The sequence below is a fragment of the Mixophyes fleayi genome, chromosome 6, assembly GCF_038048845.1.
Source record: "Mixophyes fleayi isolate aMixFle1 chromosome 6, aMixFle1.hap1, whole genome shotgun sequence".
Lineage (NCBI taxonomy): Eukaryota > Metazoa > Chordata > Amphibia > Anura > Limnodynastidae > Mixophyes > Mixophyes fleayi.
In genome coordinates this window covers 180,257,371-180,271,890 of record NC_134407.1, presented here as the reverse complement: position 1 = coordinate 180,271,890, position 14,520 = coordinate 180,257,371, and the positions used below count along the sequence as shown (strand labels likewise).

The following is a 14,520-nucleotide window of genomic DNA, read 5'->3' as shown; positions in this document are numbered from 1 at the left end:
CCACATGCCACACAGTCCTCTGAACATGCCACTCAGACCTCCACACATGCCACGCACACAGGACCACCATCAGGTGTGTACAGTGGGTACCCTTGTACCGGGCCCGGGCTCACCAGGGGGCCCGGCGGCACACATTTAACAGGGGGCCCGCTATCACAGTGACAGCCAGGCTAAAGACAGCAGCGAAGACGCAGTGACTGAAGGACAGCGGGCAGAGCCGTGACTGTACCTTCAGCCTTAACTTCCACAGTGGAACGCATGTGCGTTCCACCAACAGGAAGTTCGGCTTTTGGAACGCATTTGCGTTCCACTGTGGAAGCTAAGACCTGAAGGTACAGTCCAGAAGACCTGAAGTCTCTCTCTCCCTCCCTCTACACCAATACTAATATATATATTTTTATATATATATATATATATATATATATATATATATATATATATATCATCATCTCTGATAGCCATGAGTGGGTGGAAAAAGACGCAGGATTTAACATCTGTGCATTTCAAAGTTTAAGGTAACAGATGAACAACTACAAATCAACTGACCTCATATAGTCAGGCAGAGGAGGCAGCGGAAGCTACCTGCAGTAGCAATGGGGATAGCAGCAGTACCAGCTTCTACTGGGCCCCAGGAGCCCAGCTGTGTCTTCTATATGCTGCATGACTCAGGGCTGCTTGTATCTTTCCATTTCCTCATCATTGTGGAAACACCAGCACAGCCTGTTAGCAGTTATTGGAGACTTTCTAATTTTGGAGACCCCAGAAATCAGACAAGATGTTATTAGGAGTAGGGGGATGAGTGGGGTCAGGCTTAAATTCTGCACCTGGGACAAGGACCAGTGCCACTGGATTCTTTTTTCAATTGAAATGTGTCTACATTATTAACATATCTGTGTTATTTATTTGTAAAACTGTCAAGTCACAAATAAAAGCAAAAAATAAATAAAACAGAGCATTTTAATAAGAAAACTGGACTTACGAGATGTGGTCATTTTGTAATTTCCAATGCAGTTGAGCAGGTAAAACTCCATGTTCCATCTATGTGTGAACATTTAATAATTTAAAATGTGAGGTTTGTGTGTAACATGTGTAACATATGCTAAAGTTGCACAAACACAAAGAAAAAGTCAGGGGGCTGAGGCAAATTAATTAATGTAACTACTATCAAATAGTAGCAAAGGGGGTGGGGGGTTGAGTGGGAGGGCCAAGCACATGTTGCAATCTCTTGCAGCTTTAGATAGGTCCTTCTGCTCCCACCACCCCACACTCCCAATTTTCTCCCAGGGCTGTAAAAGGAACGGACCAGCTAGGAGCAGGGAAATCCCCCGCATAACCCTCTACTACTAGGTGGTAGTGCAGCTTTATACTGTATATAACAGGGGCAGACTTGGGCTGGGGGGCATCTGCCCCCCCCCCCCCCCCTTCCAGTATTATAGTGGGCTACCTTGAGCTGGGTCACAGGGCCACCTGCATTTTTCTCCTTTAAAATTTTCCTAATAGGTTGCTGAGACGAGTTTGCCTCCCGGGTAAAATTTGCTGGCCCTCCCCTGCCTGTATGTGATACAGATGAAATATAAATCAGAACATCACTGTTACAAACGGCAAAATATAAATATTAGCTAACAGAATAAAGTAAAATCAGTCTATTGTATTGCTTATTTACTTCTATGTTGGTCTATTGGTTTACATTATAGGTACGCCGGCAGAGTAGGGGTTAATATTTACCTAGAACACTGCACTGTTCTCAGGATTTGACCTCCAAGATCCTAAACCAAGCCCCACAACACCCCCCCCCCCACACACACACACACACTTAAATTCAAAGAATTTTGTTAACAGTGCAATAAAAATTGCTGTGCAGTATTACAAGGGGAGATAAAAGAGACCCTCTTTTGTGTGTGCAGTTTTGTCCATTTCATAGTACAGACAATGTTTCTTTAAAAAAAAGTCTGCATCTGCAAATCCCATTAGATGCGGATATAAGGTTACTGATGATTAATAGTAGCCCTGGTTTGCTTTGGTTGGAGGGATGCAATGTGTGTCGTTAACCCCTCCCTCCCCTCTCTCACATTTCACTTCACAAACTTGTCACTCTCTCTCCCTGCATAGTATTTAAACAGTGGATCCCCTTTGGATATACAGTACAGCACTCTTTTTCAGGCACAGCTTGCTGAATACTATAAAGCCTGTCAGTCTGGCCGGCACACGTGTAAAGTGAAGATGCTAGTGTCTTGAATGAAGGACTGGGCTTTGCATATTTTTGCTTTGGAGGCGAAAGACATTTAAAAAGTGACTGTAGGAGAAACTTTTGAAGTTTTTGGAGGTGCAGGCTAAGCACATTTTATTGGTGGCTTGGCACAAGCAACTGGTGTGACACTTTTACCTATGGATCCTTCGGCAAGTAGCTGTATGAGAAACAGCCACTCAGGTGCTCCACTCTGGGGCTGCATGAGGAATCCCCAAGGAGAACTAAGTTCCGCTTCTCCGCTGCACCCTTATCAACAAGTATCTTTCTTTCACCAGAAGCCGGACTATGCGGCATATTCAGATTTCTCTGCGTCGTGCCTAGCGACTGCACCCCACAGCTTCCCCCGTGAGGAGAGGTTGTATGCAGAACAGCACCACACTTTTCATCACTCAGACTGGCACTTTCCAGCCACTGAAGCCCGGAGACGACTGAACCCCGAGCTGGGCTTGAGCTCTGGAGAGATAGAAAGCAGCAGTCCCAATTTGGTTGACGGTTCTGGCTGCATCAACGAAGATTATGGGGTGTCAGGTGGCGCATCTCAGGAGAATGAAAAAAAGACTTTAAAGAGAAAAAAAGATATCGCAGGTAAGCCGAAATGAAACAGGACTTTTAAAGAAAACCTAATTCAGCTCTGGCTTCATTTTAACATACGGTCATTTTGCTGCTATTTGTTCATCTTTTTTTGTCAAATAGACTTAAATATGCTATATATTCCATCAGAGATATCCTAGGTGGCTGCTGAACCGTGTCACTGCAAGAGGGAACACCAGGTTTGGTTAGTAAGTAGGATTGCACAGGTGTTTCCTTACAGATCTAAGGCAAAGTACGTAGATTTACACCATATCTGTTAATGATTCAGTAAAGAAGACAGTGCATTGAAAGTAGCTTTTCTTTATGGTAGTCCATGAAAGTTTGTTATAAAATAATCTGGAGGCTTTGAGGATAGGCTACTTCATGTCAGTATTTAGGACTCCTGTATAACATTTAATATGCTACATGTATTGCTCTCTTCATTATTTTGCAGGAAACATATGGGAAGGTATAAAAGAAAGATGATATGTATGTAAGATATATGTAACGTACCATAACTTATCCATGTGTGTGACAATCAGCTGTGTGTGAAATCTGCAAATTAGAACACAGATGAGTTTGTGACTCCCACATGATATACACATGATACTATGATACATGTGGCATACAGTACATCTACACATACTGTCATGATATGATTAACCTTACCAGATGGCATATCACATGTAAGTCAGCACCTTATAATGTAAAATATCATAACACATCAAAACGCATGGTAAGGCTACATGCCTATTGGCGTCTGAGATGCGTTTTTAAAGCAAGTGCAAACGCATATTAAACACATACGCGTTTGATCTGCCTTTTTACTTGTGCTTTAACACGCGTTTTAGAGATGATTGTAAAGTTTTCCACAGCGTTGAAGTGCGACAGATGCACAGAAAAAACGGACAAACAGTGTTACGAAATCTGCGCTGCATTCACTTACAACAATGGATTCTAGAGTCATATCAATTTACATACATTTAATTTGCGTTGAAAAAACGTTATGTTAAACTGCACAGTTTAAACGCACGGGTTATGTAGCATAAGATACTGGCTTTTAGCGATCACCTGTTTATCACTTAACCATTATCAGTTCATCTATATTGCTAGTACTTCATTTGATGTCATAAAAGCTGACAGCAATTTAATATTGATTATGTATTACTGTCTGCTAAATGTATCTTTTATAACCCGACTGAGAACATCGTTACAATTCTATAGACCCAACTTATCTGATAACATTTATCCTCTCTGCTGTATGACATCAATTTTTAATAGGATCTAGCCATAAAGTTTTTATACAGAAAATATATGCAGCCGTCTACGTTAAAAGACGTGGCTGCATTTTTAAAATATTTCTTTTGACTCAATATCCTGAGTTAGGGCTTAAAGTTTACATGTGAGGGGCTGACTTTTATTTAATGCAAATGAAAAATAAAATATTTTAATAGAGAGAATATAACAATGCCTTGTTTGCTAAATAAATGACACTAAACGGTTATAACAGCAATACTGTCAGTTCACTTGGACTAGTGCATTTTCTGGTCCAGCGGGGCGAGGAGGTTCTAAAGCTGAGGGCAACTGCACTATCTGCGCTGCTTAGGATGCAGTTACACTTGGAAGACATTGATTGAGTGATATTTGAATAGTATGTTTGGTAATAATATTCACACTCTTGATCTACAGCATTGCATTCCATTACTTTTACACATGCAAAACAAAAATTCCTTGTGTATCTCTGTGTACAATACAGCCATAAATTATTATAAGGGTGTCATGTGTGCAGTGGTTAATAGGAAATAAACTGACACGTGAAAAAACATTTTGCCTCCACAGACCATTAAACTCTTGTTGGTAAAAGCTGTTGGCCAAATCTGTGAATCTATTAAATCACTAACCTGGACAGATCAAAGCTGGCAATATGTCCGCTGATAGCTATGCAACAGGAAGTCAACTGTTTCCATAAATGGGGCATTCTGGGTAATGTGTTAGTTTAATTGTGATATACTCCTATTACTTTTCATTTGAGATGAATGAATTTAAACGTCCAATATAGTAGTAAAAAATCAGTGTGATCATGATTATTTAATTCCTAATGAGAACTAATATTGAGAGAAAAACATCTAGTAAATCATTGTTACTCTATTTTCATGTGGCTAGCTATCTTCTATAAAGTATATTTGTGGATTGTGTTTCATATAAAATTCAAAGGCATGTAATTAGGGGGTGGTCGAAAAATAGGCAGATTGGGTTGACTGTTTTAGATAGCAGGATTAGGAAATCAATGATAAAAGTTAATTTCTTACTAGCATTACAAGCTACTTCTCCCTTGGTAACAGAGCTAAGCATTAATAAAGTGATATGTAGCGTAGCTTGCAATGCAACAGCTTAATTTGTTTTGTAAAAGAAATGGAGCGGGTGCCATTTTAGTTGCCACCTCAGTTAACAAAATGGTTTAGTCAACCTGCATTATGCAATCCAATCTACATTTCAGACAAGCTGAGGCCACACAAAATTCACTGAGGGCCACGTTCAGTTAAATTTACATTTTTGCAATCAATCATTAAACAAGGCTAATCTTATACAATAACAAGAGGTATTTTTGTCTGTTACCCACTTTTGTACGTATTCCTGTAAGAAGACATGATGCCAAATGTTGACAGATTTTAAAATTAGCTCTACTGTCCACAATTTAATTTAGCGACAGAAATTACCAAGTGCTACTCCAACCCTGTGAAAGACAGCCATATTACTCAATTTTACCTCAGAGTAATTGTGGCAACAGAGGACTCATGCATTTTTACATCTTTCCTGGTAGTTACTTGATCATTTGTCTTTTCTAAATAAGCTAGTGGTTTCCCAAGCATATTTGTCCCTTGTCAAAACCGTCCATATATAGCCCCAAAATCTCTGAGATACAGTAGCCCCCTTATTTTTTTTTATTTGATCCCTTTAACCATGTTCACCAGGTATAATATGGTGGAATCACACCAGCACATCACTTCCTTACGTGCTTCTGACCAACAAATAGTCATAACTGTGGTGGCCATTTGCCTGCGCCGATTTTACAGAAAATGATTTAATTATACTGAGTGTATACTACTGAGTGTATACCGAATTCACCAAGGCCAAGCATAAGCATTATAGTTAAATTTAATGTCTAAGAAATATTTATTCATTTTGAACCCTGATCAGCGGTATTATTTCCTGCTCACATTTTTTTTATTAAAAACACAATAGCCCTTAGTTTCATTTTATATTTATGAACAGTAAGAATATTAATGAAAGGTGCCATATTGACTATTCATATAAATGTAATGATGGCCATTGAAAGGTAGCACCCGATCTCCATGAAGAAGTTACTAAAAAGTACAATAACAGTAACCTACAGCAGCCAATCAGCAATTAGGTTTGAGTGGTCTACTGTATGTTTTAGAATTAATGCAAATGTCTGGTTGCTATGGGTTACTTCACTTATCCACTCTATTAACAAACAACCTTGATTGCTTTCTAAATGTATATTGTGCAATGATACCAATGGTTTGATTACTGGTTGGGAATAGACACATTTTAGCTGTGCCCTACAACAACACATCTTTATACGCTTGTCTGTCTTTAGTTACATTAATGGGTATATCTTAATACCATTGCTAATTTCGTGTTTCCAGGTTTACACTCAAGCTGTTTCTGATGCTCAAAAACATTGCACATGCCCTTTAGTGTATGTCTTACCAGATTTTTATTTTTGCAAAAACAAAAAACTAATAAGTTAAAAGTAAGGCGCTCACACCCCAAAAAAGCTAGTAAGTAATCATTCTTTCAAACGAAGAGTAAATGTCCTACCCCTAGGAAATGCAATTGAGCCAGTAGATTGAGTTATCCCTCTTTTTATTTCATATTTCAGTCTGCAAAGAAATATAACTAAGAGTCTATGTTTTGTCTTGAGGAATTAGTGAAATAGTGCAGCTCCATTTAAAAAGACCCACAATAAGTGGCAGATTCAGTTCAGCGTTTTTACTAAGATTTCCGCTCATTTTCTTTCACGTCCCATAAATACAGGAGGGAAAATGGGCGGATATTCCTGTACCGCGTTAGCCGGTAATGCGCGAAGCCAGACACCGAAGCGATGCCTTCCGGCACCTGGCAGCTGGTTGAATCTACCCCTTAATGTAGAGATAATTGCAAAGTTTAAGGTGATTGCAGATGATGCGATTGTAACTGAAGTTCAATGCCTATATGGATACTGTTTGTCTTACTATATACTTGTTCTTTTGGAAGGAATAATATAATTGTATTGGAGCAAAGATTGACAACTGGTGGCATTAAGTTATTAGTAAACCAGCTTCCAAGAGAGGTTTTCATGGTCTTTCACCATCTAGGTGGCGCTGTTGCTGTTAATAGTGATGTTTGAAAGCTTGAGTGCATAAACATACAGAGGAGGTATATCTTTTAAATGTAAGAAATTATAGTTATAGCAGGTCTCACTTTCCATTTTAAGGGAAAATAAAATGCAGAAAATATTACCATGTTGGCTATTGTTAGGTAATTAGAAAGGGAATCCGTATGATCGATTAGCTGGAAAGGTATTATACACAATAGATGACTGCTGGTACAAATGTAACACGTATTTTAGATTTTCCTGCTCCGCAGACAAACTTGATGCACGTCCTTTGGATAAATCTTATAGTAATGTTTAAAACTTGTATAGTACCAAAAGTGTGAGACGTAATTGGAAAGCTTAGGATGTAATGTTGCTGGTTTGCTCATTGTAACGTCATATAATGTAGATTGTGCTAAACTTAATTTTCTGGTTGTAGTGATATACTGGGAGATGAAAGGTTAAATGCAATACCATAGGGTTAAAGACAATAAAATAGATGTCATTTGTCTACTTTTAATATAACAAATATTTTTTTTAAAAGTGTAATAACTAGAAAGGATACATGTAAACCAATATATTGATATTGTACTAAATCTACACAAACGATCGTTTTCATGGAGACTTACCAAACTTTACTTGCCCCCAAATAATATTGCACGCTTAAACCTTGCACCCACTCTGTGCTGGGTCCAATAAACTGTTTGCAGTCAGGGAAAGTGACAGGACATTAGTGTAACTAAGAACAGACATTACTTTCCCCAGGATTTGCTTTATCACACTTTGTAAATCACAGATTATCATTAACAGGGCTGTGTTAGCTTCATTTCACACAAGTGTCCTAATGGAGCAAGTGACTTAAAACTTTTGTGGGACAACTAGTTTGCAATTTCCCAGGCAATGACCTCTGCATTAATATATAACATATAGAACGAATACTTAGTGTAGAACAGCAAAAAGTATTCTTTTATGCACAATGTGCCTGATCATTAGTTTTAGATTGTTTGTGTTCTGTATTGTTATAAAACCAGTATGTTATTAATGATTTGCATAGAAAAGTTTTGAGAATAAAATGTATTATATTTGCTACAAGTGCATGGATATATTTATTGCTTATACAGTAAGGAGCAATTAATTGGTTTTCAATTTATACCTTTGGGCAGACTAATTTGAAACTGAAATATGAAGGCCTAATGTTTTTTTCACTTGGTCAAATTCATTATAAGTAACCTGGCAGTGTCCCATAGGCGAGCGCAAAGTTCTTGGCTATAATCTAATACTAAAAAAACCAAAAAACACCCAGATAACACACACACATATATATATATATAGATAGATAGATAGATAGATAGATAGATAGAGATATTTATATAATATATATATATATATATATATATATATATTATATAAATATGTATATATATATATATATATATATATATATATATGTGTGTAAATATATATAAATATATATATATATATATATATATATATATATATATATATTTGTCTTTATATATGTATTATGCATATATATATATAATAAAGACAAGTATATATATATATATATATATATATATATATATATATATAAATCTCTCTCTCTCTCTCTCTCTCTCTCTCTCTATATATATATATATATAGATAGATAGATAGATAGATAGATAGGTAGATAGATAGATAGATAGATAGATAGAGATTTGGACCCTCGGCCCCCTATACTGGTGGATCCTAAAGCGGTAAGCGTGGGCTGCTAATTTATATTAATAAGCGCTTGAGTACATGTTTTCCCAATCATTAATACCTAATTACATTTATTGTTAAAATCTATATGCATATGAGTAAATGTTGTATCTGTAGTTATGCATTCATGGTTAATTAATGTCAATTGTGAACTAACCATGAATTGTCTACAGTGCAAAGCTGGCTCAAAACTAAAACTGAAATATTTGCCTCATTTTTAAAGTGCTGTACATTGCTAGTCCTAGTTTGATTTTTAATAAACAGTATTTTCCGTTTAATTATAATGTTACACCCCTTACTGCTTAAACCTGTTAGATGCAATGTATAACTACTTGTGTAATTATTAATATGATGTCACAGAATAATGTCTATTATTGACTGTGAAATTCCTAAACACATTGCTATATTTTGCTGAATTACTTGCTTGAGAGTTAGACTGCAAGTTCTTGCATCAAATTCACATATACTCAGGGCCGTCTCTTCCATAGGGCACGATGGGTAGGTGCCCGGGGGCCCTGCAGCCCAGGGGGCCCGTCAGAGGCAGCTAAAAAAAAAAAGTTCCTGAAAAAAAGAAGAAGAAAATACTTACCTTGCTCTCATCTGGCGATCCGGCTCCCTCCATGGTCTCCTCCTCCGTGCGGCGCTCGCAGTGCATGTCGGGAGTGACGTCATCACGCCCGCCCGACATCCATTGCGGAGCGCAGCACGGAGGAGGAGACCATGGAGGGAGCCGGATCGCCAGATGAGAGCAAGGTAAGTATTTTCATCTTTTTTTCAGGAACTTTTTTTTTTTAGCTGCCTCTGATGGGCCCCCTGGGCTGCAGGGCCCATATATATAATCATTTTTATTTTTATTTTTATATATATAGGGGCCCCGGTGCACTGCTTTGCCCGGGGGCCCCAAATGTTGTTAAGAGGGCCCTGCATATACTTATATTAGGATTTGGAACATTTTTCGATTTGCATTTACCAGCTATTTGATGATTTTTCCACCAATAAACAGTGGAAATTATATATTGTATGTATAAGTAACCTGTGCCAAAGTAAGATTTCCCCCCTTAAAGTACAGGCAGCAGTAAAGCTCAGCTAAAGAGGGGTTAACATGTGAAATACAGAACATAGAGAATCACAGCTTGTGATCTAGAGAAGCCAAAAGGCCTAATGTTTGTTTGGAAAGTGAGTAAAGAACCCTAGAGAGACTGAGAATGGGATTGATAGGTGGCAAGATAGGAGGAGGTGATAAACTGTTGTTTTCACAGCTTACAAGGTGCTAGGAAAACAGGAGGTTAGATAAAAGAAATGTGTAAGGGAACAGTATTCTCTGCATAGAGAAAATGGGTTTACTACAATTGGTAAAATATGTGTTTTGTATTAATTTTTGCACCAAACGATTGTGTTGCATTAATAGAAACATTGTTTTGGGTATTTTGCGCTAGTATTTCTGTCAAAAAGCTGGTAAAAATAGACATGTACAAAATATATATAAAACATTAAATATTATTTTTCAATAGTACTATGTGTATTAATTAAGTATAGAGGAACAATATGCAATGTGATATATATTATATACAGTACCTAAATGTAAAGTGGGAACGTGGACCAAACTATATACTTACTTTGAGATTCAGATTTAGGGACGACACTCACTCCCTCGAAGCCCTGTGTACCTCCTTCACCCCCGCATTAAATAGAATAGCATGATGCCATTACTTCTAAGGTGAACATTGATATAGCAAACTAGTCAGTAGGAGCCAATTCCAAATACAGCTACAATTTGAATATGTGCATCTCTGTTTGCAGTCTCGTATGCGTCATAACATATACAATGTACATGTAAACCAAGTGGATATACATGCCACGTATGAGGGGATTGTAACCACTTTCATGAGCCCTGTTTATAATCTAAGTGCAAAGCCATATCTGAGCTAATTGTTTGCCCATTCTCCATAATAGCGTGGAGCCATCAACTACTCACAGTGAAGGCAGCCCTTATATTAAAGTGTGTATTATATTCAGCCTAAATATTCAGTAGAAACTATTGACCTCACTGAGGCATGAGGCACAAACCAAGCCTTTCAGAACCCTCAATATGATTACTGCATGGTCTTTACCTCTACACATATACACCGATCAGCCACAACATTGAAACCACTAAAAGGTAAAGTGAATATCATTGATGATCTCATTAAAATGACACTTGTCAAGGGTTGGGATATATTAGGCAACAAGTGAACAGTCAGTTCATGAAGTTGATGTGTAGGAAGCAGCATGGGTGCCCAAATCTCATTGATGCACGTGGGGAGCGAAGGCTAGCCTGCCTGGTCCAATCCCATAGAAGAGCTACTGTAGCACAAATTCCTGAAACAGTTAATCCTGGATATGATAGAGAGATGTCAGAACACACAGTGAATCGAGTGCCCGTGCTTTTCATTTTCATGTGGACGGCCAGATGTTTGTGCGTCATTTACCTGGGCAAGAGATTGCACCAGGATGCACTATGGAAAGAAGGCAAGCGAGCAAAGGCAGTGTAATGCTTTGTGATATGTTCTGCTGGGAAACCTTGAATGTTACTTTGACACGTACCACCTACCTAAACATTGTTGCAGACCAAGTACACCCCTTCATGGCAACGGTACTCCCTGATAGCAATGGCCTCTTTCAGTGGGATAATGCACCTCGCCACACTTCACAATTTGTTCAGGAATGGTTTGAGGAACATGACAAAGAGTTCAAGGTGTTGACTTGGCCTCCAAATTCCCCAGATCTCAATCCAATCGAGCATCTGTGGGATGTGCTGGAAAAAGCAAGTCTGAGCCATTGAGGCCACAACTTAAAGGACTTAAAGTATCGGCTTCTTATGTCTTGTTGCCAGATACCACAGGACACCTTCAGATGTACTGTAGAGTCCATGCCACGATGGGTCAGAGCTGTTGTAGCAGCATGAGGGGGACCTTCACAATATTAGGCAGGTGGTTTTAATGTTGTGGCTCAATGTATACATCCTTTTCTTACTAAACTAAGGACTAGGACAAGGACTAGTTTTCCTAGTTTCCCAGTTTTCCTTGTTTTTACAGAAAAGCCCCTTTATTCCCCAATACTTCTTTTCCCATAACTGTCTGCACACAAGTTAACAGAATGAGTTTGTATATAAGTGTTTTATCTTATTTGGGACCTAATAAGAAGTACTGGGGGATTTATGTAACTAACCCTGAGCAAACTTAAGGTCATATGAGTCTCCCTGTTTGTAAATGACCTTCTATGTGTGCCCTAGATTAGATGACTGATGTTTTTCTATTGAAAACGATATTCCTATTTATCAGAAGTTAGGCAGTCTAGTATATCCTAGCAGTGAGAATAACCTCAAACATGGGCGGATTTTTTTTTTTGTGTTGAGTAATATTATGGATTTTTAATGGATTTTTCCAAAAGCAATTCAATGCAAAAAGTCATTTTATTTAGTGAAGAAAAATGACATACCAATCTTATGTTAAAATACCCTTATTTAAACGCATGGTTTACCCTGGCGAAGGATATAGAGCACATTTTAAAGTTGGCAGACACTTCTGACGCAGTTCCAATTGTTTGCACTATGCTCATTACCTATTTCCCCATCCATCCCAAATGCCTATTGGAGCCAAGTGCACTAAAACTGTGTGCAACCAAAATCTGTCTGAAAAATATTTTTTTGACAGACGGGACACATGTTAATTAAAGGAGAAAAATATCTAGAGGCCAAGTGTCTATGCCATAGTATTTCAGTCTTTTACAAATTTTATTGACTTGAATAGCAGAACTTGCCAGGTCTAGGCGGAGTGCTTCAGTTGTGTGTATTCTCTCATAATGTCATATGTGTAATTGCCTTTTATTTGACACAGTGGCATGTCTGGGGTGGTAGGGGGATTACCAGTGCCGGGAAACAGCTTTTAATTTCTTCACTCAGACACAACCATTCTGATTGGCCTATAGAGCTTGAAGCATGTGACTCTGTGCCGCTGCTGCCTGCTCTACAGGCCAATCAGAAGAATCAGTGATTGCCACTGGGAGAATTAATTCAAGCTTTACATGCCTAGCAGTGACCCACTGTTCCCTGTAGCAAATCACTGGCGCAGGCGTAACAGGTCAATTTTTATTTCAACTATTGATATTACCAGTGATATATGTTCTCAAAATTAGATATATTTTAAAGGGCTGTATGTGAGACAGTTACAGCTTCCATTTTTATATGTTTACAGTATATAATGTTTACTGTTTGTAATCATAATGCATTATTTATAAACGCTAGGCTTTCACATTTTATAGTTCTATGATACTTTGAATTTGTATCTGGAAATGTGCCTGAATTCTTTTCTGAGTACTATAAAAAATTAATTACATGAATTATTATGTTTATAATTCTGTACCTTAAAAAATGCTAATTGTTTGTATAGTATTGTATGGACCTTAAAGCTAAAAAAAAGTTACAAAATAATCACTAGATATATAACAGAAATGATTTAGCAACACAAATAACATAGTAATTGACATAAGTATACAGTATTTATGATGTAACATTACAAGAATGCATTATTTAAATCAGTACTAGCTGTAAACCTTAACTTCATAAAGCATCAGTGAGAAAACTAATATATCTGGGAATGATAATAAAACTGCAAATGGCTATGGTGACACTAGAAACAAAACTCATTTCCATGTATTTTACTAGTGTTAAAATGTTAGTAAAATGCATATGATAAAGAGTCAGTATACTCTCAAGCCCTTATACAACTCAAAGTATAACTGATTTAAAGGACCTCTAAACCTAACACAAGTTGATTTTTCTAAGAGCGCCACTAACACCATCCATAACTATATATATGTAAAAGCTTGAAAAGAATGAAAGATATTTAAAATAAAGTTGTGGAAAAGGTGAGAGATATTTTATCTATGCACATCAGACTACCTTTCCGGATAGTATGGAAAAACACTTGAGTTATCCTCTATGTCTGAAATGGTTGATAAGAGAAAGCAATAGCTTGCACTAAGAAAAGGTAAATATAGTTTTCATATATTTTGTTCTGCCCGTGAGAGTATATATATTGGTGCTATTAGTAGTTTTTTATATGTAGATATATAGATAGATAGATAGATAGATAGATAGATAGATAGATAGATAGATAGATAGATAAATAGACAGACAGACAGGTAGATAGATAGACAGACAGACAGATAGATAGATAGATAGATAGATAGATAGATAGGGATGGAGAGATACATACAGATATATATATATATATATATATATATATATATATATATATATATATATATAAATAATATAAATGCTTAGTGGCGTGTGTGATAGTCTGTCAGTGTGTGTGTGGAAAAAATAAAACCAAGCTGTAGAGCCACCTGCTGGGCGGAGTTATACACTGACCTACTAAATTCTTAGTGTGTGTGGAAAAAAGAATTCAGAAAGGGCTGAAATTTGGTATACTAAGATGTTTTTAATTTGTTAATTTAATTTGTTAATTGTTAAAAGTGTTTATAAAGATTTAAAAAATATATATATATATTTCTTGAAGGAGAAGTGACAGTGGGG

General features: G+C 37.2%; 1 protein-coding gene across 1 annotated transcript in view; it reads left to right on the top strand.

Moving 5' to 3' along the window:
- The first annotated feature begins 2,116 nt into the window (after window positions 1-2,116).
- The window catches only part of MEOX1 (mesenchyme homeobox 1), a 37,298-nt gene continuing 24,894 nt past the window's right edge, over window positions 2,117-14,520 (top strand). Inside the window, exon 1 of the mRNA XM_075215380.1 lies at window positions 2,117-2,833. Coding sequence (XP_075071481.1) covers window positions 2,386-2,833 — 448 coding nt within the window. The 5' untranslated portion in view covers window positions 2,117-2,385. The remainder of the gene's footprint in view (window positions 2,834-14,520) is intronic.